The 23,693-nt window shown below is 41.1% G+C and overlaps 1 protein-coding gene across 2 annotated transcripts in view; it reads left to right on the top strand.

The window, feature by feature from the left end:
• Window positions 1-23,693, top strand: part of tln1 (talin 1) — a 40,424-nt gene that overhangs the window by 12,653 nt on the left and 4,078 nt on the right. The window contains exons 3-54 of one of the 2 annotated variants that reach the window (XM_079551328.1): window positions 495-592; window positions 1,033-1,162; window positions 1,247-1,399; window positions 2,487-2,629; window positions 2,708-2,835; window positions 2,905-2,965; window positions 3,033-3,137; window positions 4,074-4,229; window positions 4,550-4,651; window positions 5,151-5,227; window positions 5,427-5,607; window positions 5,680-5,793; window positions 5,880-5,988; window positions 6,092-6,300; window positions 6,376-6,474; window positions 7,002-7,169; window positions 7,256-7,550; window positions 7,710-7,876; window positions 8,031-8,159; window positions 8,242-8,355; window positions 8,445-8,558; window positions 8,651-8,785; window positions 8,879-9,007; window positions 9,184-9,286; window positions 9,418-9,626; window positions 9,706-9,825; window positions 9,959-10,156; window positions 10,245-10,384; window positions 10,453-10,546; window positions 10,701-10,790; window positions 10,898-11,020; window positions 11,088-11,231; window positions 11,306-11,467; window positions 11,589-11,729; window positions 11,811-11,992; window positions 12,081-12,213; window positions 12,406-12,507; window positions 12,609-12,779; window positions 12,847-13,095; window positions 13,162-13,281; window positions 13,362-13,508; window positions 13,589-13,755; window positions 13,829-14,012; window positions 14,095-14,220; window positions 14,317-14,433; window positions 14,504-14,689; window positions 16,428-16,535; window positions 21,849-21,954; window positions 22,561-22,685; window positions 22,901-23,026; window positions 23,350-23,412; window positions 23,493-23,675. In XM_079551328.1, coding sequence (XP_079407454.1) covers window positions 495-592; window positions 1,033-1,162; window positions 1,247-1,399; window positions 2,487-2,629; window positions 2,708-2,835; window positions 2,905-2,965; window positions 3,033-3,137; window positions 4,074-4,229; window positions 4,550-4,651; window positions 5,151-5,227; window positions 5,427-5,607; window positions 5,680-5,793; window positions 5,880-5,988; window positions 6,092-6,300; window positions 6,376-6,474; window positions 7,002-7,169; window positions 7,256-7,550; window positions 7,710-7,876; window positions 8,031-8,159; window positions 8,242-8,355; window positions 8,445-8,558; window positions 8,651-8,785; window positions 8,879-9,007; window positions 9,184-9,286; window positions 9,418-9,626; window positions 9,706-9,825; window positions 9,959-10,156; window positions 10,245-10,384; window positions 10,453-10,546; window positions 10,701-10,790; window positions 10,898-11,020; window positions 11,088-11,231; window positions 11,306-11,467; window positions 11,589-11,729; window positions 11,811-11,992; window positions 12,081-12,213; window positions 12,406-12,507; window positions 12,609-12,779; window positions 12,847-13,095; window positions 13,162-13,281; window positions 13,362-13,508; window positions 13,589-13,755; window positions 13,829-14,012; window positions 14,095-14,220; window positions 14,317-14,433; window positions 14,504-14,689; window positions 16,428-16,535; window positions 21,849-21,954; window positions 22,561-22,685; window positions 22,901-23,026; window positions 23,350-23,412; window positions 23,493-23,675 — 7,235 coding nt within the window. Of the gene's footprint in view, window positions 1-494; window positions 593-1,032; window positions 1,163-1,246; window positions 1,400-2,486; window positions 2,630-2,707; window positions 2,836-2,904; window positions 2,966-3,032; window positions 3,138-4,073; window positions 4,230-4,549; window positions 4,652-5,150; window positions 5,228-5,426; window positions 5,608-5,679; window positions 5,794-5,879; window positions 5,989-6,091; window positions 6,301-6,375; window positions 6,475-7,001; window positions 7,170-7,255; window positions 7,551-7,709; window positions 7,877-8,030; window positions 8,160-8,241; window positions 8,356-8,444; window positions 8,559-8,650; window positions 8,786-8,878; window positions 9,008-9,183; window positions 9,287-9,417; window positions 9,627-9,705; window positions 9,826-9,958; window positions 10,157-10,244; window positions 10,385-10,452; window positions 10,547-10,700; window positions 10,791-10,897; window positions 11,021-11,087; window positions 11,232-11,305; window positions 11,468-11,588; window positions 11,730-11,810; window positions 11,993-12,080; window positions 12,214-12,405; window positions 12,508-12,608; window positions 12,780-12,846; window positions 13,096-13,161; window positions 13,282-13,361; window positions 13,509-13,588; window positions 13,756-13,828; window positions 14,013-14,094; window positions 14,221-14,316; window positions 14,434-14,503; window positions 14,690-16,427; window positions 16,536-21,255; window positions 21,275-21,848; window positions 21,955-22,560; window positions 22,686-22,900; window positions 23,027-23,349; window positions 23,413-23,492; window positions 23,676-23,693 lie in introns of those variants that run through there. The other variant, XM_079551329.1, reaches the window with a different exon arrangement.

The raw sequence follows: 23,693 nt of genomic DNA, 5'->3' as shown, positions 1-23,693 counted from the left end.
CTAGTTCTAAATGGAAGTATAAACAGCAGAGTTAAATGAAAGTTGCAGTTAAGCAAATAAATATATGTCTGAAAATGTACTTTGCTACATATCTTATTTACGCTGATAAATGTGTTACACACAAGATTAATGAGATTTCCGTATCTTATTGAGTCTATGATCAGAGCTGCGTGTGGGGCGTGGGTGAGGGGCGAAAGCCAGGTGAGGGGAGAGGGGGCGGAGCGGGGTTCACTACTGACACCTACTGACAAAAAAAGACATAGCTGAGGGCAGCTTTAACTAGAGCAGTTAAAATTGTTTTATTATGAAAAGCTTTTTTTTCTGCAGATTCTAAATACATATGTTTCTGCGCTTCACGTTCAGACATGTCATTACACTGTGACAAACAAAGACCAAAACTGCTTAGTTTGCAGTCAACATTGTATTGATCACATTTTGACATATTTTTTTATCAGTGTAGCTCAGTCAATTCTGAATGCATTTTCTTTTTTTAGCAAATGACTACGGCCTATTTCTGTCCGACGAAGACCCAAAGAAAGGCATCTGGCTGGAGGCAGGAAAGGCCCTTGATTACTACATGCTGAGGAATGGCGTGAGTCACACAAACACCACTTAACACAGCTGTAATGTCTGTGGGTATTTCATCAGAATGACAATCAATCCAAAAGAGTTTGTTATTTATGAACAACCAAACCATTAATATAGATTGTTTTATTTTGTAGAAACGTGCTTTTAACATATAGCCCTTAAAGTTTGAGCTTCAGTTTCAGACTCTTGCTTTTTCTATTTGTTTCTGTTATTATGTACAGTTATCTTTTTTTCCCCCCCCTCAATTTCACCAAAAACTATTTCAAGTTGGGGTGAGGAATTGCTTGCATGACAATTTTAGGGTTTGTGGCATGCAAAGTATTGGAACCCCTGCACCGGCACACTGTAATAAAATGGGTCTGAAAACCTTCCAGATCTACTGTTTTTAGTGCTACATTACACGTTTGGCCTGTACTGGTATATAATTAACTTCCTGTGTTGTAGGATACCCTCGAATACAAGAAAAAGCAAAGGCCCCTGAAGATCCGTATGTTGGACGGTACAGTGAAGACTGTGATGGTGGATGACTCCAAAATTGTCAGCGATATGCTCATGACCATCTGTGCGCGTATTGGTAAGTTTGCTGATTTTGTGTTTTTCAGTCAAGATCGCTGTAATAAAACAATTATTCGCTCATGTTCATTGCGTTGCTTTCTAGGAATTACAAACTATGACGAGTATTCCCTGGTGCATGACATTGGTGAGGAGAAGAAAGAGGAGAACACCGGCACGCTGAGGAAAGATAAGACTTTGCTCCGAGATGACAAGAAGATGGAGAAACTGAAGCAAAAACTACACACGGACGATGAGTGTAAGGATGTTTACGTTTTGCGGCAGTACTGCATGGTTTGAGAATCCACACAAGAGCGTTGACATTGGAAGACCACACACAACAGTTTAGCGATATATATTCCTACCTGTGTTCGCTCTGATGTTTTGAGCAGTGTGCTAACCTAAAGCCAACACCGTGACCCCTGCCCCTCTCTCTGCCACATACTGTATACAGCACCACAAACACTGCTTTTCATGTTTGTGTCTCGTTTAGCCAATCACCAGTTATATCCTTATATTCTGGTCATTTTGAATGTGTTAAAATACATTTACAGCCTTTATAGTTAAGTAAAAAGATAACATGCCAGATGGAAAAAGCTGATGGGAAAACTAAACAAAACTCTAAGGCACTCCTGAATACCTACATAGGTCAATCAAGCTTGATCTATAAAGCGCTTTTCATACCGAAAGGTATCACAAAGTGCTTTACAGATTACAACATTTAAAACAATACGTCTGGCACATCCTCCCATATATATTATATATTAGGACTAAATAAATAGATGTCAGTTAAAAGCTAAGCTAAAAAGGTGGGTCTTGAGCCTGCTCTTAAAACATGAACGTTCTCTGTGACCCTGAGCTTCTCCTCAGGTCGCTCCAGAGGCGAGGGCCGTAATATTGGAAAGACGCCTCACCATGAGTCTTTTTGTCTTTTTGAGCTGCTGAATTTTGTAAAAGTTGTAAATCTGAGATACTCTTTTTGGGAAGACCAGAAAGCAGGGCATTACAGTAGTCGATACGACTGGTGATAAAAGCATGCATTAGCGAGAATGGGGCGGACTCTGGCTATGTTCTTTAGATGGTAAAAACCTATCTTTTTGTGAGTTGTGAGTTGCATTTCTTGCAACTCACAACTCACAAAATGGTACATCGTGTTAGCTAATCGCGTTAAAGGGTAATTGATGATTAGAAACCCCTCGTGCAATTATGCTAGCTCTGCTGAAAAGTGTTGATTTAGAGAAGCTACAGAGCTGGCCAGACCTTTGACCGGCAGTGTATGTATAACACAAATATTCAGCTACAACAGCCACCGTTGCAGTTTATATTGTCTACTGTATATTCAACAGTAAACTGGCTGGACCACGGAAGAACGCTGAGGGAACAAGGTGTGGAGGAAACTGAGATGCTGCTGCTCAGGAGAAAGTTTTTCTATTCGGACCAGAACGTGGATTCCAGAGACCCTGTGCAGCTCAACCTGCTCTATGTTCAGGTGCTTGGATCATGCGCCGTGAAGATGCACTAAAACACAGCCGAGAGATAACTGTACATTAGTCTTGTGTGTGAACAGGCTCGGGATGACATTCTCAACGGCTCTCACCCAGTCTCCTTCGACAAAGCCTGTGAGTTTGCTGGATATCAGTGTCAAATCCAGTTTGGTGACCACAATGAGTCCAAGCACAAACCAGGATTTTTAGAGTAAGTTTTGCTGCTATTTCTGAAGCATTGCTGATTCAGTTTTGTTTAACTGTTCATGCCCATCCCCAGTTTGAAGGAGTTCCTACCAAAAGAGTACATCAAGCACAAAGGAGAGAAAAAGATCTTTCAGGTGCGAAATGCTGCCATGTGCAATGAAGTTTCAATTAAAAATAAAAATTCTTTCCTTCTTTCTGCAGGCGCATAAAAACTGCCAGAATATGACAGAAATTGAAGCCAAAGTCAGTTATGTGAAGCTGGCCAGGTCCCTTAAAACATATGGAGTGTCTTTCTTTTTAGTCAAGGTGAGAGGACAAGACAACCACTCTCAGGTTCCCAAAATGTGGTCCGGGGCCCCTTGTGGCCTCAGAGGCAGCAGAGGGGCCCCCAAAGGTTTGTCTAAACAAGTACAATGAAAAGATTAAAAAGGAAAAATACATTTACTTGCAAAACATACACTACTTTAAACCAGTATTTAGTCTAGCATCATTGCTAGATGTAGCTTATCATGTAATTTTGGCTAATTACCAAGAGATTTTCAGATCGATAAGGGAGGCCACTGTGTCCTACAAGCTCTCAGTTGTACTGTAGCATTTCATTGTGGACAAAAGTTCTTAAGCTGTCACCTGTACTTAGTAGTTTAAGGCAGCAGTTGCAATGGGCAATGGGTGAGTCGGGTGAGTTGTGGAACCATTTTCAGTGGGTCGCATCATGCAAGCCTTGGATCTGGACCTTTATTTTGAAATGTATATGAAGAATTATGTTTACAGAAATTTCAAATATGGCAATGTGTGGATAATCTTCAATATCTTCTACATTTTCTACAATAGTGGCACCAAATTTACACTAGTTACCAATTATCATACGAGCAACTTACTACAACCTTTGTTTTCCAGGACTGAGCCTTTATTTTGAAATCCATACCAAAATATGTTATGTTATGTAAATATGTTAAAATGTCTCTTATCGGGTTGTTTTTATGATTTTAGCTTTTTAGATTTGTTTAAAGCTTATGCAGCAATCATCTGTGGGGATTACTTGATGTTATTCATATTAAAATAATTCTTATTTGGCACTGGTTTAAGGGTTGCTGATGATGTTTCTTTTGGATTGTTAGAGGAGAAACCTCTGCAACACTCAAACTAGCAAGTACAGATGACAGCTTAACAACTTCTGCCTACTTCCTCATTCATTAGTTCAATATTTCACCCACTAACTCACAAATTTTCCCTTTCATTTAGGAAAAAATGAAAGGGAAGAACAAGCTGGTCCCTCGTCTGCTGGGGATCACAAAAGAGAGTGTGATGAGAGTGGATGAGAAAACCAAAGAGGTGATCCAGGAGTGGAACTTGACAAACATTAAACGCTGGGCTGCTTCGCCCAAAAGTTTCACCTTGGTAAGAGTTCGTCTTTATTACACTGTAGTTCTATGTCAATAAGTATTAGAATAAGCTTTATTCATCTTCAGTAAAGGGAAACTTCAGGGATGTACTTCATTTGTTTATTTGTTTTTTCTTTGATTGTTGGATCCTTAACCTCTATTTACTACCTGAGCACATTAGTTTACTGAAAACAACACTGAGCCAGCACTTGGCATCTGCATGTTGTAAATGTTAGAGCAAAGTACAAATCATTTGATGAAATATTGAAGCATTCTCATTGCTGAATTCTGTCCTTATAATTTAGTTTATTTTTACTTTTCCTTAATTCTTTCTAGGACTTCGGAGACTATCAGGATGGATATTATTCTGTCCAAACCACTGAAGGGGAACAGATAGCTCAGCTCATTGCTGGATATATTGATATAATCCTCAAAAAGGTAAGAATGAGTATTGTTTCACCTGGGGCCAATGTAGGCAGGGCACCTCCAAAACCACTAAAATCTTGAGGAGATGAGGCGAGTGGGCACGTGGGTAACGAAGTTTAAGTCCAAACCAGGTGCTCTTCAGGACTGAGTGGAGTGAATCCATAAAGGTTGAGAAAAAGAGAAGATCCGAGGCACTCCGATTGCAACTGAGCAAATTCGCCACGCAACCGAAACGCGTTGGCAAAGTCCCATCAAATAAAGGACTTTTAATTGGGGCGCCTTGGATCTTCTCTTTTTATCACCACCAAAATCTAATTGAAAATGTAATGTGGGCCTTTCAAAATGCTTTCGTAACAAGGACCTAGAATTATGTGCTACACCCTTCACTTAATTACAGTTTCTCATCGACAGTAATTTGTGTCAGCTTGTCATCACGTTGCCCTGTCAAATGTGGAAGTCAATTACAGTGTCCAGGACGATCCATGAACTGGTTTGATCTTTGTTGCTGCAGAAAAAAAGTAAAGACCACTTCGGGCTGGAGGGAGATGAAGAATCGACCATGTTGGAAGATTCGGTGTCCCCTAAAAAGTTTGTACTGCTCCTGTCTCCATTAATATAAACAGGGTCACTGACTAAATAGACACTGATTGTTCTAGCGTTGTCTTTTCTTTATGTATTTTTTTTTTATATTTCTTTGAATTATTTCATAATTATATAGTCGTTTTATACTAATTTCATTTATATACTCCCAAACCATTGATTTTTGCCATCATCCAATTGTATCCAGGTCTACAGTGTTGCAGCAGCAATTCAACAGAGTAGGAAAAGTGGAGACGGGCTCTGTGGCGTTGCCAGCAATCATGCGCTCAGGAGCTGGGGGTCCAGAGAGCTTCCAGATGGGCTCCATGCCCCAGGCCAAACAGCACATAACCAGTGGACAGATGCACAGGGGCCATATGCCGCCTCTGGTAATTGATATCGCACTTTCTATCAAAAGGCAACAATAAAGCACTTAACATTACATATGCATTTATTTACAGACATCAGCTCAGCAAGCCCTCACCGGGACGATCAACTCCAGTATGCATGCGGTCCAGGCTGCGCAGGCCTCTCTGGATGATTTTGACACCTTGCCTCCATTAGGGACAGATGCTGTAAGAAATTAAATTCAAATTATATTTTCTGCTGGCAGTTTATAGTTTCTAGGTTTTTATGAGTGTTTACAAATGTGTTTTTTAAGGCATCTCAAGCTTGGCGTAAAAACAAAATGGATGAGTCAAAACATGAGATCCACTCCCAGGTGGATGCCATCACAGCAGGCACCGCCTCTATGGTTAACCTCACTGCAGGTAAGGCTGCACTGCCCTGCATCTGTACATTTCACTGGTCACCCCACTGGAGGTCTGTAATAATATGACCAGGAGTTATTTTAAGTTACATTCTGTTCCTCAGGTGACCCTGCAGAAACAGACTACACGGCAGTGGGCTGTGCTGTTACGACAATTTCCTCAAATTTAACGGAGATGTCCAAGGGCGTTAAACTGTTAGCTGCCCTAATGGAGGATGAAGGAGCGAATGGGCAGCAGTTGTTGGGTGCTGCTAAAAACCTGGCCTGTGCCGTGTCAGATATGCTCAAGACTGCCCAACCTGCCAACACAGAGGTACACCATTGGAGTGGTACTTTTTTGAGGAGGTCTGTGTCTTTTGCATTTTAGGAAATGTTGTGTTTTGTTCAGCCTCGGCAGATTCTGCTGCAGGCGGCAGGAAATGTGGGTCAGGCGAGTGGAGAATTATTGTCGCACATCGGAGAAACCGACACTGATCCACAGTTCCAGGTGAGCACGTCTTTTTCTCTTATTACTGTAGTTGTTTTAATGACATATTAAGAGCATAATGATTAAAAAATACTTGCATTTATTGAAAAAAAAAGAACACTGACTGACCTGCATTTGGCTGGCATCTTCTTTGATGGTTTATGTACTATGTAACAGTTTTTAGGTAAAGGATCTTTGAAGGGGTCACGAAGAAGAATACCATATTGTCAATTAATGGTAACAGAACTGAACATTAAATCCAACTGATCCAACAAAATTCACCTATAATTGATACAATCATAATCTGACTTCAAAACATTATTAATCAATTTTGTCTTAATTGAAGTTATATTCTATTATTCATTTCTCAAAATAATTTTCAATGGGCGGTAAATCATCAAATCATCTCAAAGGTAACGCTAACATGCGGTAATAGAATTCCATTAGAGCATGATGTTATAATTAATTACTGGCTTGAAATCTGCCTCCAATCTTTCCTTAATATTTGCTTATTGTTTGGTTATTACATCTGTTTCTTTCTTTGCCAGGACATGTTGATGCAGTTGGCAAAAGCAGTGGCTAATGCGGCTGCAGCTCTAGTGCTCAAAGCCAAGAATGTGGCCCAGAAGACGGAGGACTCAGCCCAGCAGAACAGAGTGATTGCAGCGGCCACACAATGTGCCTTGTCCACCTCTCAGCTTGTGGCCTGCACCAGGGTTAGTTATTGTTGACTAACTGAAGTTACAGTGTCGACATGCTATGAAGTAATACGCAAATGTTTGCTTATTGGTGTTTCTTGCAGGTAGTTGCTCCCACCATCAGCTCCCCGGTATGCCAGGAGCAGCTGATTGAGGCAGGAAAACTGGTGGCCAAATCTGTGGAGGGGTGTGTCGATGCCTCGCAGGGAGCCACCAGCGACGAGGGCCTGCTCAAACAGGTGGGCACGGCTGCTACAGGTGTGACCCACGCTCTGAATGACCTGCTGCAGCACATCAAACAGTACGCCAGTGGAGGTCACCCCATCGGACGCCATGGAGAAGCTACAGACCGCATCCTGGATGTCACGGAAAACATTTTCAGCTCAATGGGTGATGCAGGTATGTTGGCAGTTGGCACTGTTTTTGCATTTTTATTAAATGTATTTCTCCGTCTCTTGTCTCATACGTAGAAATGCTATTAACCTATTTTGTAAATGAATCATTTGAACATGATCGTGTTGTCTAAGCCTGTTTTGCCTGTTTGCCCTCATCCTCCAGGTGAAATGGTTCGACAGGCTCGGATCCTCGCCCAGGCCACTTCTGATTTGGTGAATGCTATCAAGATGGATGCGGAAGGAGAGTCCGACCTGGAGAACTCACGCAAGCTCCTCTCAGCTGCTAAGCTGCTGGCTGATGCCACTGCCAAGATGGTGGAGGCTGCTAAGGTTTGCACAATGGATTGTGTTAATGACACAATTTAGAAACGCTACATTAAATGATTTGCAATTACTTTATTATAGATTTTAAATAGGACTATGTAGAACAAACCATGTCTAAAACTCTTTTTGGAGTTAATATAGTTTGTGTTCACCACCCCAGGGTGCTGCAGCAAACCCGGACAGTGAAGAACAGCAGCAGAAGTTACGAGAGGCTGCTGAAGGGCTCCGTATGGCGACTAACGCTGCTGCGCAGAATGCCATCAAAAAACGTTTGATTAACAAACTGGAGGTATAAAACAAAAGAAAACCTGTGTAATAATCCTGTGCAAATCTGAAACATCATATGTGTAACTGTAATTGTTTCCTTTCAGAATGCTGCGAAGCAAGCCGCTGCTGCTGCCACGCAGACAATCGCCGCTGCTCAGCATGCCGCCTCATCCAACAAAAACCTGGCTGCTCAACAGCAACTGGTTCAGAGCTGCAAGGTAAATTCACACTATCAATCTGTCACATGCTTTATAATGTGGATTGTACAACTGTAAGTTCAAATGTGTTGTAATTGCTCTCAATGTAGGTAGCAGCAGAACAAATCCCTCAACTGGTCCAGGGCGTTCGTGGCAGCCAGTCTCAGCCTGATAGTCCCAGTGCTCAGCTTGCTCTTATCAGTGCCAGCCAAAACTTCCTGCAGGTAACTGCCACAGTCGCAGCTCATATTGTCAGTGCACCAATATGTAATATGCTGAATTAAATGTATGATTACTTGTCTCTATTAATCTGCAGCCTGGTGCAAAAATGGTTACTTCATCTAAAGCTACAGTTCCCACCATTGGTGATCAGGCGTCTGCCATGCAGCTGAGCCAGTGTGCCAAGAACCTGGCAAGTGCTCTAGCTGAGCTGCGTACTGCCTCCCAGAAGGTAAAGCATCATTTAGATGTTATAAATATTGATGTATTAAGGCACTTGTTTTGTTTTTAACTGTTGCTATTTTTCTTCTGCTGTTTGCTGCAGGCACAGGAAGCATGCGGTCCTCTGGAGATAGATAATGCTTTGTCAATGATTCGAGATCTAGAGAAGGACATGCATGAGGCTAAGACTTCATCTGAAGAGGGCAAACTTAAGCCGTTACCAGGGGAAACGGTGAGGCCATCACGCTTCATGTGTTTCTTTATTAACATTCAGACAGTGATACTGTATTATGCACAATACATTTGGTCAATTTTGGTTATTTACCAAATGTAATGTGCATTTCACATAAAATGAATAAATAAAATAAAGCTGTATCATACAATTATTGTGAGTTTTTTATTATTCAGTTGGAGAAGTGTTCCCAGGATCTTGGGACCAGCACCAAGGCTGTGAGCTCAGCCATTGCTCAGTTACTGAGTGAAGCCACCCAGGGCAATGAAAACTATACAGGTGGGTGTTTCAGAGAAAGCATGTGACACCTCAGTTTAAACTGTCATGCCACTGCTATTGCGTTTTTTAAATGTTGCAAATGTAATGATGTAAACACTCATACTGAATATGTCTCGCTTATTGGAATATAGGTATGGCTGCCAGAGATGTGGCTCAGGCTCTTAAGTCATTAGCCTCTGCTGCCCGTGGAGTAGCAGCGACGACCACTGACTTACCTGCTCGTCATGCTATGTTGGACTGTGCTGGAGATGTCATGGACAAGTCAGCCAACCTCATTGAAGAGACCAAGAGGGCTATTGCTAAGCCTGGAGATGCCGAAAGTCAGCAGAGGCTTGCCCAGGTCAGACAACCTCAGGCTAGGAAGTTACAACAGGAAACCTAAGCCTTATAGAAAACAATAAACTCTGTTGTGTCTGCAGGTTGCAAAGGCAGTGTCTCAAGCCCTTAACAGAAGTGTAAACTGCCTTCCAGGACAGAGAGATGTGGACAATGCAATCCGCACAGTGGGAGAAGCCAGCAAGACTCTCCTCTCAGAATCTGTTAGTAAAAACTGCTGTATTTACAACTTATTAACTTGTTCATCTGATTTTGAAGCTTCTCTTCTGTTTATTTAGTTTAATTGGAATCAAATGCAGAATTGGTGACCAATATAGATGCATTATCTTTTTCTAGTTCCCATCCAGTGGTAGACCTTTCCCAGAGGTTCAGGCTCATTTGAATCAAGTGGCAGCTGGTTTGAACCAGTCAGCAAATGAAGTAGTCCAATCCTCCAGGGGCACCACTCAGGACCTGGCCAGAGCCACTGGCAAATTCGGAAAGGACTTCAGCAATTTCCTTGAGGCTGGAGTTGATATGGCTGGAACTTCCCAGGTCAAATTCAATAACAGATTTCTGACTTTGTTAAGTACTCTATATTTAAAAAAAAATCTGTAGTAAAGTATTTGTTTGTACTTTGCAGTCAAAGGAAGATCAAACTCAGGTTGTGTCCAACTTGAAAACCATCTCGATGTCGTCCAGTAAACTTCTGTTGGCAGCCAAGGCCCTCTCCACCGATCCCAATTCCCCTAATCTCAAAAACCAGCTTGCAAATGCTGCTCGGTAAGGGGCACGTTGTGCTCACATTCCATCGTCTTATTACATTTTGTAATCTATTTCTGTGCATACAGGGCAGTTACGGACAGCATCAACCAACTCATCACAATGTGTACACAGCAAGCGCCCGGGCAGAAAGAGTGCGACAATGCTCTTAGAGAATTGGAGGTATCTGCTTCAGCTGTAACATCCAAGTTAATAGTTTCATTGTTGGCGTTTATATGTTTACTTTATGTTGAAATCACACATTCACATGTTTCTGCACCACTTAAGTTCAGTTCTGTATACATTATAATTGTCTTACTTATATTTTTTACTGCAGTCTGTCAAAGGAATGCTTGAGAACCCAACTGAAGCAGTCAATGATTTGTCTTACTTTGACTGTATTGACAGTGTCATGGAGAACTCCAAGGTACACTTTTTGCTCCTTTTATGTAATTGCTGCTCTGTTTTTTTTATCCTGTTATGTCATAATTTTCTTTATGAAATGAAATAAGTATTACTGGGGTTCTGTTAAAGGTACTTGGTGAGTCCATGGCAGGTATTTCCCACAATGCCAAAAACTCCAATTTGCCTGAATTTGGGGACTCTGTCAGTGGTGGCTCCAAAGCGTTGTGCGGCCTTACAGAAGCAGCTGCACAGGTATAAAGCTATACCTAGTATTTAGGTTCATATCATTTTAATGGTGCTAATCAAAATACCTTTTTAGGCTGCCTATCTGGTGGGGGTATCTGATCCCAACAGTACTGCTGGCCAAAAGGGTTTGGTGGATCCTGCTCAGTTTGCCAGAGCTAATCAGTCCATCCAGATGGCCTGTCAAAACCTGGTAGATCCAGCCTGCACCCAGTCCCAGGTATTAAACTCTACCTTAGTACAAAGAGCATTATCACTGATCGTTTGCATTCACATCGTTCTGTTTTTTACCAGGTGCTGTCTGCAGCCACCATTGTGGCAAAGCACACTTCTGCATTATGTAATGCATGCCGCCTGGCCTCCTCGAAGACACCCAACCCAGTCGCCAAGAGACAGTTTGTGCAGTCTGCCAAAGAGGTGGCCAACACCACTGCTAACTTGGTCAAGTCTATTAAGGTCAGTAGTTTCTATCTTCAACAGACATCAGTGGCACATTTTCTGTAGTCATTGATCTTTATTATTTTCTTTGTAAAGCTCTATATGCTAATCAAGTCATTGTTACTTTCTTCATAAATAGGCTTTAGATGGAGCTTTTAACCAGGAGAACAGAGAAAAGTGTAAGGCTTCTACTGGTCCTCTCATTGAAGCCGTGGATAACCTCACAGCCTTTGCCTCAAACCCAGAGTTTGCCAGCATTCCTGCTCAAATTAGTCCTGAAGTATTGTCTTGCTTTTATCGCATCAAAACTTTAGTTGACATGTTTATTTGTTTTCTAAATAAACTCTCATTTCTATGACAGGGTCATGCAGCTATGGAGCCCATTGTTGCAGCAGCTCAGACCATGCTGGAAAGTTCAACAGGTCTGATTGAGACTGCCCGCTCTCTCGCTGTCAACCCCAAAGACCCCCCGAAGTGGTCAGTGCTGGCAGGTCATTCCAGGACTGTGTCAGACTCCATCAAGAAGCTTATTACCAACATGAGGTATGGAAGAACTTCATATGGCCATATTATTGAAGTTTCTGTATTATTTTATAACAATGATTTACTTCACTGTCATGCAAATGCGTAGAGATAAGGCGCCTGGACAGCGAGAGTGTGATAATGCCATTGAAGTGCTCAATAACTGCATCCGTGAGGTGGACCAAGCCTCTCTTGCTGCAATCAGTCAGCAGCTTACACCTCGAGATGACATCTCTATGGAGGCAAGCTCCCTACTGTTTACTACATTTGTTAATACTGAATTCGGGTTTACTATTGTATTAAAGTCTATGGCAAATACCAATATGTTTAATTATTGTGTATCCATGAAAATGCCTCCTTGAAAAGTAGGCTACAAGCACAAGATGTTCAAACATGTTTTTTGATTCACATACATTTTGTGCTGTGTGTTGTAGACTCTTCATGAGCAGATGGCGGCTTCAGTTCATGAAATTAGTAATTTGATTGAACCTGTGGCTATTGCCGCCCGATCTGAGGCCTCTCAACTTGGTCACAAGGTAAATAAATAATAAAGTACTTTTTATTATGATTATACAATATTACTTTCAGTATTACCTGACCACTGTTTACTAAAAATGACACACATTTTTGCCAACAGGTGTCTCAGATGGCCAGCTACTTTGAACCCCTAATCATGGCTGCCATTGGCACAGCCTCAAAGATTCTCAGCAGTCAACAGCAGATGGCTGTTTTAGACCAGACTAAGACGCTAACAGAGTCCGCGCTGCAGATGCTGTACACTGCTAAGGAGGCTGGAGGAAACCCTAAGGTATTCATATGTTTGATAAAAGCATAACAAATTTGTATGTAATACTTTTTCGTCTTCTTCTGTCCAGGCAGCACATATGCAGGAAGCTCTTGAAGAGTCGGTGCAAATGATGAAGGAGGCAGTAGATGATCTTGGTGCCACTCTGGCTGAGGCAGCCAGTGCAGCAGGTGCTGTGGGTGGTATGGTGGATTCAATCACTGATGCCATCAATAAAATGGAAGAAACTCCAGCTCTTGATCCTGAAGGAACATTTGTGGACTATCAGACCACTATGGTCAAAACCGCCAAAGCTATTGCAGTCACTGTGCAAGAGATGGTACGTCCATGATAAGTGTCAAAGTGCAGAGCTAATTGATGATTCGGTTTCTTTTTAATTTTAAAGGTCACAAAGTCCAACACCAACCCTGATGACCTAGGAGGACTTGCCAACGAGTTAACCAATGAGTTTGGGAATCTGGCCACAGAAGCTAAATATGCAGCTGTTACGGCAGAGAGTGATGAAGTAAATATTTTCATCAAATCTCCTTCAACAGTGAGTCTTTTTTTGTACTTTTATTAACGGTTTATTTGTGTTGATGCTAGATTGGCCATCACATTAAAAAGCAAGTGGGTGAGCTGGGTTTCAGCTGCACAAGTCTGGTGACGAAGGCAGGTGCTCTTCAGTGCAGCCCGAACGACTCTTTTACCAAGAAAGAGCTCATAGAAAGTGCACGAAAAGTCTCTGAAAAGGTAAAATAAGTAAATGTACAATTCTTTCATTTGCAACTGTTAAGTTATCTTTATTAAGGTACCTGTTTTTGTTTCCATAGGTCTCTCATGTTCTGGCAGCTCTCCAGGCTGGGAATCGTGGCACTCAGGCCTGCATCACAGCCGCCAGCGCTGTTTCAGGAATTATTGCAGACCTGGACACTACCATCATGTTTGCCACTGCGGGCACACTGAACAGAGAAAATGCAGAGACTTTTGCTGACCACAGGTGCTGCATTCGAGAAGACTCAATTTTAAATATGTTACTCATATAAACCATAACGTGACTTTTCAATGTTCAGAGAGTACATCTTGAAGACAGCCAAGGCACTGGTGGAAGACACTAAGCTGTTGGTGTCTGGAGCTGGTGCCAGTCAGGAGAAACTCGCCCAGGCTGCCCAGTCATCTGTGACCACCATCACCAAACTGGCAGATGTGGTTAAACTCGGAGCAGCCAGCCTTGGGTCTGAAGATCCAGAGACTCAGGTAATGCATTAGCAGCGCCTAATCTATAATTTAGCAATAATATTCATCATGATGCAAATGATCATACAAATATACTCTGCAGGTTGTACTGATTAATGCCGTCAAAGATGTGGCTAAAGCTCTTGGCAATCTTATTAGTGCAACGAAAGCAGCTGCGGGTAAACCTCATGATGACCCCAGCATGCTTCAGCTAAAGAACTCTGCAAAGGTACAGCACAAAACTGATTATTTAATCGGTTTATTAGACAAACAAGACATCATAGATCGATAACATTTCTTACTACTACTTTCATTGTTATTGTAGGTAATGGTCACCAATGTGACATCACTCTTAAAGACGGTTAAAGCTGTAGAGGATGAAGCTACAAAGGGTACGAGAGCATTAGAGGCCACAATTGAACATATCAAGCAGGAGCTGGCTGTAAGTAACTTGTTTTTAATTCTCCATGAGTTACTAGTCTTTTATTAATGTGTTTTGTTTTTTTAAATAGGTATTCAGCAGTTCGGATCCACCTCCAAAGACAACAACACCCGAAGAGTTTATTCGTATGACTAAAGGAATCACCATGGCAACAGCAAAGGCTGTGGCCGCTGGAAATTCATGTCGTCAGGAGGACATTATCGCCACAGCTAACCTCAGTCGAAGAGCTATTGCTGATATGCTGCACTCGTGCAAGGTACGTAGCTTCAAAAGACTGGGCTTTACAAGAATAATGTTTGTGGATAATTGGTCAACAGTGTAACAGATTTTGGTATTGAAGGTTATAAATGGAAGGTTACCAAAGCGTACCATTGGCAATCACTGTCCATAGACTAATGGTGCATTCCAGGAAACTGGTAAATTTCCCACCTCCCATTTGGAAAAATTCAAACGCCGCTTGAACTGGTAATTACAACTTTTAAACTCGGAGACCTCAAGACTGCTATGAGTTCGAATGCAAGCTGAAGACTGTAATGGCGACCCCCAGTGGAGGTGCAGCTAATGACAAAACCACTGCATCAGTGAAGTGAACGTTACTTTTGGTCACAGCCTTCAACATAACGTTATGTCGCATGTTTCTAATTATGTCTGGTTTGGAGAAACGTTCATATAACTTTAGCATCGTATGAGCTAACTGTTATAGCATTGGCCCTTTTGTTACATACAACTTTATTAATCTGGAACAAGCCATAATTATCAAGTGGCAAAGAAACCAGCTACCAGTTACCTGGAACGCACCATAATTACACCAAAAGTAATTTAACAAATGCTGAATTATGAATATAGTTTTCTACTCAATAAAGATACATAGACATGGAGAGTGGCAAAGTAGTTCAACAGCCCATTATTAGATAAGTCAGTGGTTCTCAACCTTTTGGCGCCGCGGTCCCCATTTTAACAGTTAAAGGGGTTTGTGACCCCCGCTCGGGTCACACCGTGAGAAATAGAAATAGTAGCCTACATAATTCTTAAAAAACAAAGAAAAAAAGCAAATGGCTAAAATGAAATTCATCAAACTACGAACAAATAATGGCACTCTGGTAAAATAGCAAATACATGCTACAATAAAATATCAGATTATATGCTAATGAAAATATGGCTATTTTACCTAAATGATCTTGCGACCCCCTTGGGGGTCCCGACCCCCAGGTTGAGAACCACTAAGATAAGTAATGGAGAATGTTTACTTTATTTGTGTGTGATAAGTTTATATTCTGCTAGAAAACGGCTAAAAAGAGTGAAAAATTGTGTTTCAGTTCATTAGGTCAATGCCTGTGAGCGTGAAATGTATGCATTCTTCGCTGCTGTGTTATGAGGAAACCGTTCAATGTATGCACTGTGCCAAGTGCGATCTTATTTGGATGAAAAACCATGGGGACTGGTGCTCCAATTCGGTTTTTGGTTTGTCCTGATGTCCCCTGTACCGAATGGTGCACTTTTCATCATAGGCCGTCATCGGCCTTGTTGACAACAAAAGTGCACCATACCTACTGTGAAATATGGAGGTGGTTCGCTGATGCCACTGGCTACAGCAGAATAAAGCGAAGGTCCCGTTAGTGGCCGTCTCAGTCAAAACAAATGCAAAACCGCCCAGGAATTTACAGGAACTGGAGGCTTTTTGCCAAGAAGAATGGGCCGCTTTACCATTAGATTATTCACAGAACCTTCTCCATAACTACCACAAAAGACTCCAAGCTGTTATTGATGCTAAAGGCGGCAATACACGGTATTAGGAACTGGGGTATGTCAACTTTTCACACATTTTTCCCCCACAATAAATTACTTCACAACATCACTGACCATGAGAGAAAAAGAGGTTTTGTGCTTTTTCACTCCTATTCTTTGAGAAATGTCCAAAACCTCCAGGGTGTGTAAACTTATCGGCAACACTATAAGCCTGACAATATTCAAAAACATCTGTTTTGCACTTGCAGGAGGCTGCCTATCATCCAGAGGTCAGCAGGGATGTGCAGATGAGAGCCCTCCACTATGGCAATGAATGTGCCATTGGATACTTGGGACTACTTGAGCATGTTCTCGTGGTAAGACAACTTTATCAATGCAATTACTTTTAGTAACTTTCTGTGTCTTCTCTGCTGCCTGGCTCCTAAACTTGAGCTCAGCTCAAAAGTTTTGCTCCATTTCTTGTTTCCTTGTCATAAGTATTTTTCTTTTTCTGCTCTGTTGAATTGTTTGTAACCATTGATGTTGGTGCAAGCCGGTGAGTACAGATCACTGACCCGTGTGTGAAGTGCGATAATGTCCACTTCTATATGACTCCACATTGCAATATTAAAAGCTACATTATTTAGGGAAAATATGTGTATACTCTTTTCAGTCAGTGTTTGGGTTATTTTACATCTGATTCAAATCATTTATGTATATATATAGTGGCATTCAGTTGTAGGATGTATGATCAAACCTTTGATTGTTTTTTTTTAATACAAATAATGCCGACTGAATGCCTTACAGCAGGGGTCTCCAACCTTTTTTACCCGGCGAGCTACTTCTACACAACAACAACGTGGGAGTATGGAGGACCGTGGCTGCCAAAACTATAAATATATACATAAATAAATAAATAAATAAATAAATTTAAAAAAGATAAAATTTGCAAAGAAATGCGTGCAATTATGAGAATAAGTGCATTTATTTCTGTATTTATTTATTTATATATTTATTTATTTCTGTATTTATTTATTTATTTACATATTTATTTATTTTTGTATTTATTTATACATTTATTTCTGTATTTCTCTATTTATTTCTCTATTTCTGTATTTATTTTTGTATTTATTTATTTATTTATATATTTATTTATTTCTCTATTTATTTATTTATTTCTCTATTTATTTATTTATTTTTGCATGTATTTATTTATTTCTCTATTTATTTTTTTATTTATGCATTTATTTATTTATTTCTGTATTTATTTATTTATTTCTGTATTTATTTATTTATTTCTGTATTTATTCATTTATTTCTGTATTTATTTATTTATTTCTGTATTTATTTCTGTATTTATTTCTGTATTTCTCTTAATGAGATGCAAATCATGGGGTGGGTCGGGATGCCTCTGCTGTAAGCTCATTGGTCAATCTTTTTCCTTGCTCCAGAGCTTGTCCAGCATAGACGGCCATGTTGAGATCACTGTGTTCTCGCTATAGCCATGTCAGAACGGAAAAAAAAAGCATTCTTCCATATGCAGCAATTGCATTGTGTGTGTGTTTTTTAAACAAATAAGTAAATTATCCTTTGCTCTGTGTCGCTGAACAGCCTCCATTTTGGAGTGGTGAACGGTTGCATGTTGGACCTCAAGCATATCTAGTTGGGGACTGCTGTGCTATGTTCTAATGAGCTGAGAAGACTGGCGGACAGGAGAATCTGTAGTGTTGACTATATTATTTTCCGTTTGGATCAGTTACGTAAAGTCCCGTCGCCAGACGTCAGTCTTAAGGCGGCATTAGTATTACTATAAAGAACATATTTTTCGGTATTCGCGTAGCCCTGGCGCACACTGATCATTACATTAAACATAATCAACAGCAAATATGACCAGACCAACTACAGCTGTAACATCAGTCCTCGTGGCGGAAACGTCAGTAGGCCTACATACGTTTCTCCGAGCTGAGCCTCCTCATCAACACATCCTTCTACTCAGACTTGAACTTATGAGTGAGGCGGACTTCAGCGCTTTGTAGTAAAATACACAGGAGCACCTGTCACTGCCTTTGCCAAAAGTCTCTCACGAGCATCGTGGACTCTCAGGGCGGAGGATGATCGTTGATACCCCTCTATCATATCAGCTATATTTTATTTTGTGCCCAGACAACACGGGCACGGCTCCCGTGGAGGGAACCGTGCCAGAGAAAGAGAGAGAGTGATGAAATGCCGCCGGTCCTCTCTCTCCGTGAGGAGGAAATAGTTAGGTTACTTGTTGTGGAGTTTGGGCTGGTCTAATCGGGCAGAAAGCGCGAAAGTAACACTGTGCAAATGAGTGATCTTTGCCCAATTTGTAGTGGCTATACAGCAGGCCTTCTCGTGGTTATACGGCGTATGTCTGCGTATCACGTAGTCTACTAAACCACATCTGTGTCGGGGGGGCGGGCATGGCCCCGTATGGCCAGCCCATAGCGACGGGTATAACCACTAGAAAACATGCAGGATTGCCGGATAACCACGACAAACCGGGCCAAGATACGTATCACTCATGTGCGAAGTGTTACTTTGCGCTTTCAATCGGTTTAATACACCGCACGCGACGAGCTCTCGCGCAAAGTGCGTACATGTACATTACAGGCGTGCGCTGAGAAGCGCCATGCTGTCAAGATGCGCGTGCCCACTACAAACCACTACAAATTGGGCAAAGATCACTCATTTGCACAGTGTTACTTTCGCGCTTTCTGCCCGATTAGAGACCAGCCCAAACTCCACAACAAGTAGCCGAACTATTTCCTCCTATAGCACGGAGGCGGCATTTCATCCCTCTCTCTCTTTCTCTGGCACGGTTCCTTCCAAGCTGCGCTCGTGCGCGATTGCGCACGGCTCCCGTGTTGTCTGGGCACAAAATTAAATATAGGTGATATGATAGAGGGGCATCAACGATCATCCTCCGCCCTGAGAGTCCACGATGCTCGTGAGAGGCAAAGGCAGTGACAGGTGCTCGTGTGTGTTTTACTACAAAGCGCTGAAGTCCGCCGAAAAGTCCCCGCGTTCGAAGTGTGCGTTTTACACTCAGACACTGGAGCTTTCAGTGAAGGCTGAGAGAGACTGAAAAGTGGACGCGGCCACAGCACTGACCGAGCCATATTCATGGTACAAACGGTGGCGCGAGTGTGGGGGTGTGTGTGGGGGGAGTGTGGGGGGGAGTGTGGGGGTGCAGGCGCTCGTTCTACAGCCCCAGGGTCCGGTCGTTTTCCACGCTCAGAAACGTGTTTTCGTTGCATCGGCGCAGTATTCTGCACAGACGCAAAGCCCAGCTCATTCAGCTGCTTTTGAAAAGGACCTCACTCATAAGTTCAAGTCTGAGTAGAAGGATGTGTTGATGAGGAGGCTCAGCTCGGAGAAACGCATGTAGGCCTACTGACGTTTCCTCCACGAGGACTGATGTTACAGCTGTAGTTGGTCTGGTCATATTTGCTGTTGATTATGTTTAATGTAATGATCAGTGTGCGCCAGGGCTACGCGAATACCGAAAAATATGTACTTTATAGTAATACTAAATGTGCCCCTGCGTTGATTTCATATGCCCCCCTGAAGACTGACGTCTGGCGACGGGACTTTACGTAACTGATCCAAACGGAAAATAATATAGTCAACGCTACAGTTTCTCGTATGCCTGTCCGCCAGTCTTCTCAGCTCATTAGAAATTTCACTCCAAAGCGAATCCATTTCTATCTCGAGTCTCCGACTTGTTTGGCAAGCCACTAGTTGTTGTAAGGGGTAGTAACATAGCACAGCAGTCCCCAACTAGATATGCTTGAGGTCCAACATGCAACCGTTCACCACTCCAAAATGGAGGCTGTTCAGCGACACAGAGCAAAGGATAATTTACTTATTTGTTTAAAAAACACACACACAATGCAATTGCTGCATATGGAAGAATGCTTTTTTTTTCTTTTCGTTCTGACATGGCTATAGCGAGAACACAGTGATCTCAACATGGCCGTCTATGCTGGACAAGCTCTGGAGCAAGGAAAAAGATTGACCAATGAGCTTACAGCAGAGGCATCCCGACCCACCCCATGATTTGCATCTCATTAAGAGAAATACAGAAATAAATACAGAAATAAATACAGAAATAAATAAATAAATACAGAAATAAATAAATAAATACAGAAATAAATAAATAAATACAGAAATAAATAAATAAATGCATAAATAAAAAAATAAATAGAGAAATAAATAAATAAATAGAGAAATAAATAAATACATGCAAAAATAAATAAATAAATAGAGAAATAAATAAATAAATAGAGAAATAAATAAATATATAAATAAATAAATAAATACAAAAATAAATACAGAAATAGAGAAATAAATAGAGAAATACAGAAATAAATGTATAAATAAATACAAAAATAAATAAATATGTAAATAAATAAATAAATACAGAAATAAATAAATATATAAATAAATAAATACAGAAATAAATGCACTTATTCTCATAATTGCACGCATTTCTTTGCAAATTTTATCTTTTTTAAATTTATTTATTTATTTATTTATTTATGTATATATTTATAGTTTTGGCAGCCATGGTCCTCCATATGGGAGAGCTACTTATGCTTCAAAAACACTTGTGTAAAATGTGAGTTTGGTGGACTTCACCCTGGAGAGTTAGTATTTCAAAGAAAATTACTCTAGTTTAGTTTTAGTCTTATGCTTTACAAAATTGACCAAACTGTTTGCAGATTGTGTTCAGTAAGTTCAGAACAAACAAATAAAATTTTAGTTATCGAACGTGTAGAGATGTAGAAAGTCTTTGGCGAGCTACTGGTAGCTCCAGAGCTACTGGTTGGAGATCTCTGCCTTACAGGGACTTATGCTGAAATTTGTGTTCATATTTTATTTTAGATGGGATTTTTCAAATCATCATCAGCACAGATGATTTAAAACCCAACATTTCTATAATGGAAAACTCTTGTTTGATTGCGAGCGTACACGAACAAATAATACTATTATCAAGACTCATTTGATGCTGCTGTGTAGCGTGTTCATAACTGCATGGACTTTTCTAACTTTAATTTGTCGCTGCTGCAGTAAACCTTGTGGAGTATGAGTAAGTAAATGGACTCATGTAAACAGTTTGTGTGTTCTATGTGTGTAGCTTGTTGCATGCGTTCGTTCTTGTACTATGACGTCCTGAACTCTATTTTCTCATGACAACGCATTCGGATAAATCCAAGCACGGCTGCAGTGAGCCCAGTTAATACTCTGCACCTGTCACTCTCTACTCCAACCTGAATATGAATACTGACTTTCTGCCTAGGACACAGTGAGGTCATGGGCTCACGCACAAACAGTAATTCTATTAAGAGTCTGTCGACCTCAGATATCATTCAAAATGACAAAAGTATCTCCCACTAGGATTAAGGATTCTCCTGACCCCAGAGGGTACCCTCTTCAACATGCTTTAGTTTTAGGAGTAACCATACTTTCTGCAGGAAACACGGGGAGAAGAGGCAAGCGCCAAACACAAAGAACATTATTTGTAGTATTGTAGTAAAGAGCCCCATTGTTAGGGTGGTCAATCAGTGGTGTCTCCCATATACAGTACACTTATAGAGTCAAATGATTCTTACTAATAAAAAAAATACTTAAATACTGCTTGGTTTTTCTGTTGTTTTTTACAGATCATCCAAAAGCCCACACATGATCTGAAGCAGCAACTGGCCAACTACTCAAAGAAGGTGGCAAACTCTGTTACAGAGCTCATCCAGGCAGCTGAGGCGATGAAAGGTATCTGACCTTTTACATCTTGTTTAATACAGCACATATTGGATATAGAGTTTGAGAGTAAATACTCCAGTAGTTTGAGACTGGGTTTGCCACGCATTTTCAAAATCAAACACTGTCTTATTTCAAGGTATCAATGCATATGACACTTGACAGTAACTTGAAGAGGTATTTAGCAGTATTCCTTGTGGACCTCTACAGTTTCAGACTGTGCTGCTGTAAGGTCATGCTTATGCTAATGTACCACATACCTGGGGAGATTCAAGAAATGATCATGTGTCAAGTGGAGGCAGGAAATTCCCCATCACCCAAGAGGAATCCCTGCTCTGTTTAGAGACATTATCCTCAACGGATGCCAGTTGGTTCACAGTTGTAGGCTCGTTACGTCATTCGGTCAATCAACATGTGATACTGTATCTCTGAATATCATTCCCATTGAATTTTATATATACTGGTTTTGTTGCTTGATTTTGTTTTGTCAGTTGATGTATACCATGCAGATATGTATGATAAATTAATATGTATGTTGATTCAGTAATCATTACAAATAATGATTCAAATACATTCTATGTGTCTATTAGACCTGTTTCTGTGTTTTTCTGAATGCAGGCACTGAGTGGGTGGATCCTGAGGATCCCACTGTTATTGCAGAGAATGAGCTTCTGGGAGCAGCCGCAGCCATTGAAGCTGCTGCCAAGAAACTGGAGCAGCTGAGGCCAAGGACCAAACCCAAGGTCAGAGCCCTTCACAGAGCTGTCGTCTCGACAGGGAGCCTCATAACCTCATTCCAGGGTCAAATACATCTGGGTTTAGGGGCATCACCTCTTCATGCTTCACACTGATGAACTGTCTTTACCTTGTTTACATTCTGGACTGAGGCTATAAAAAGCCCATAACACCTTCGGTTTTGAAATGAGTGACCATACATACGATTCTTTTTTATGCACAGGAGGCAGATGAGAGTCTGAACTTTGAGGAACAGATTCTAGAAGCAGCCAAGTCTATTGCAGCTGCCACCAGTGCCCTGGTCAAAGCTGCTTCAGCGGCACAGAGAGAGTTGGTGGCACAAGGAAAGGTATGTCTTCATCACCCCACACGATTGGGCCAAAAACGCTTTTCAACAGCAATGTCTCACTCACCCCTAAATATATAATCTATCTAATCTATACATTTTTCTTATTAATGCAATTTGCAATTGCCAATATCTCACATTACGGAGAAATACACTTCTAGTATAGTTTAAAACAACATTTAAGACATAAGAAAAATATTACGTCAATGTTAATAGTCAGTATACCGTATTTAAATTTGTAATTTCAACTTCATTCATTTGTGGACTTGTGCTCTATAGTTATTCATAACTGTTTTGTTTTAAATTACTTATATGCGTTGGTGTAGGTTGGAGCAATTCCTGCCAATGCAGTGGATGATGGGCAATGGTCACAAGGCCTCATTTCAGCAGTAAGTCATGTGATTATTAATATTGTCAATCATTAATGCACTGAAACCACCTAAACTTAGACATTTTATTCATTTCTCAGGCCCGTATGGTTGCTGCAGCGACTAACAACCTGTGTGAGGCAGCTAACTCTGCAGTCCAAGGCCATGCCAGTGAGGAGAAGCTCATCTCTTCAGCTAAGCAGGTGGCAGCCTCCACCGCTCAGCTGCTGGTGGCCTGCAAAGTCAAGGCTGACCAGGACTCCCAGACCATGAAGAGGCTACAGGTTAGCACTGCATTTTTT

The sequence above is a fragment of the Gobius niger genome (genome assembly GCF_951799975.1).
Source record: "Gobius niger genome assembly, chromosome: 2".
Classification (NCBI taxonomy): domain Eukaryota; kingdom Metazoa; phylum Chordata; class Actinopteri; order Gobiiformes; family Gobiidae; genus Gobius; species Gobius niger.
This window is presented reverse-complemented; position numbering and strand designations above follow the sequence as displayed.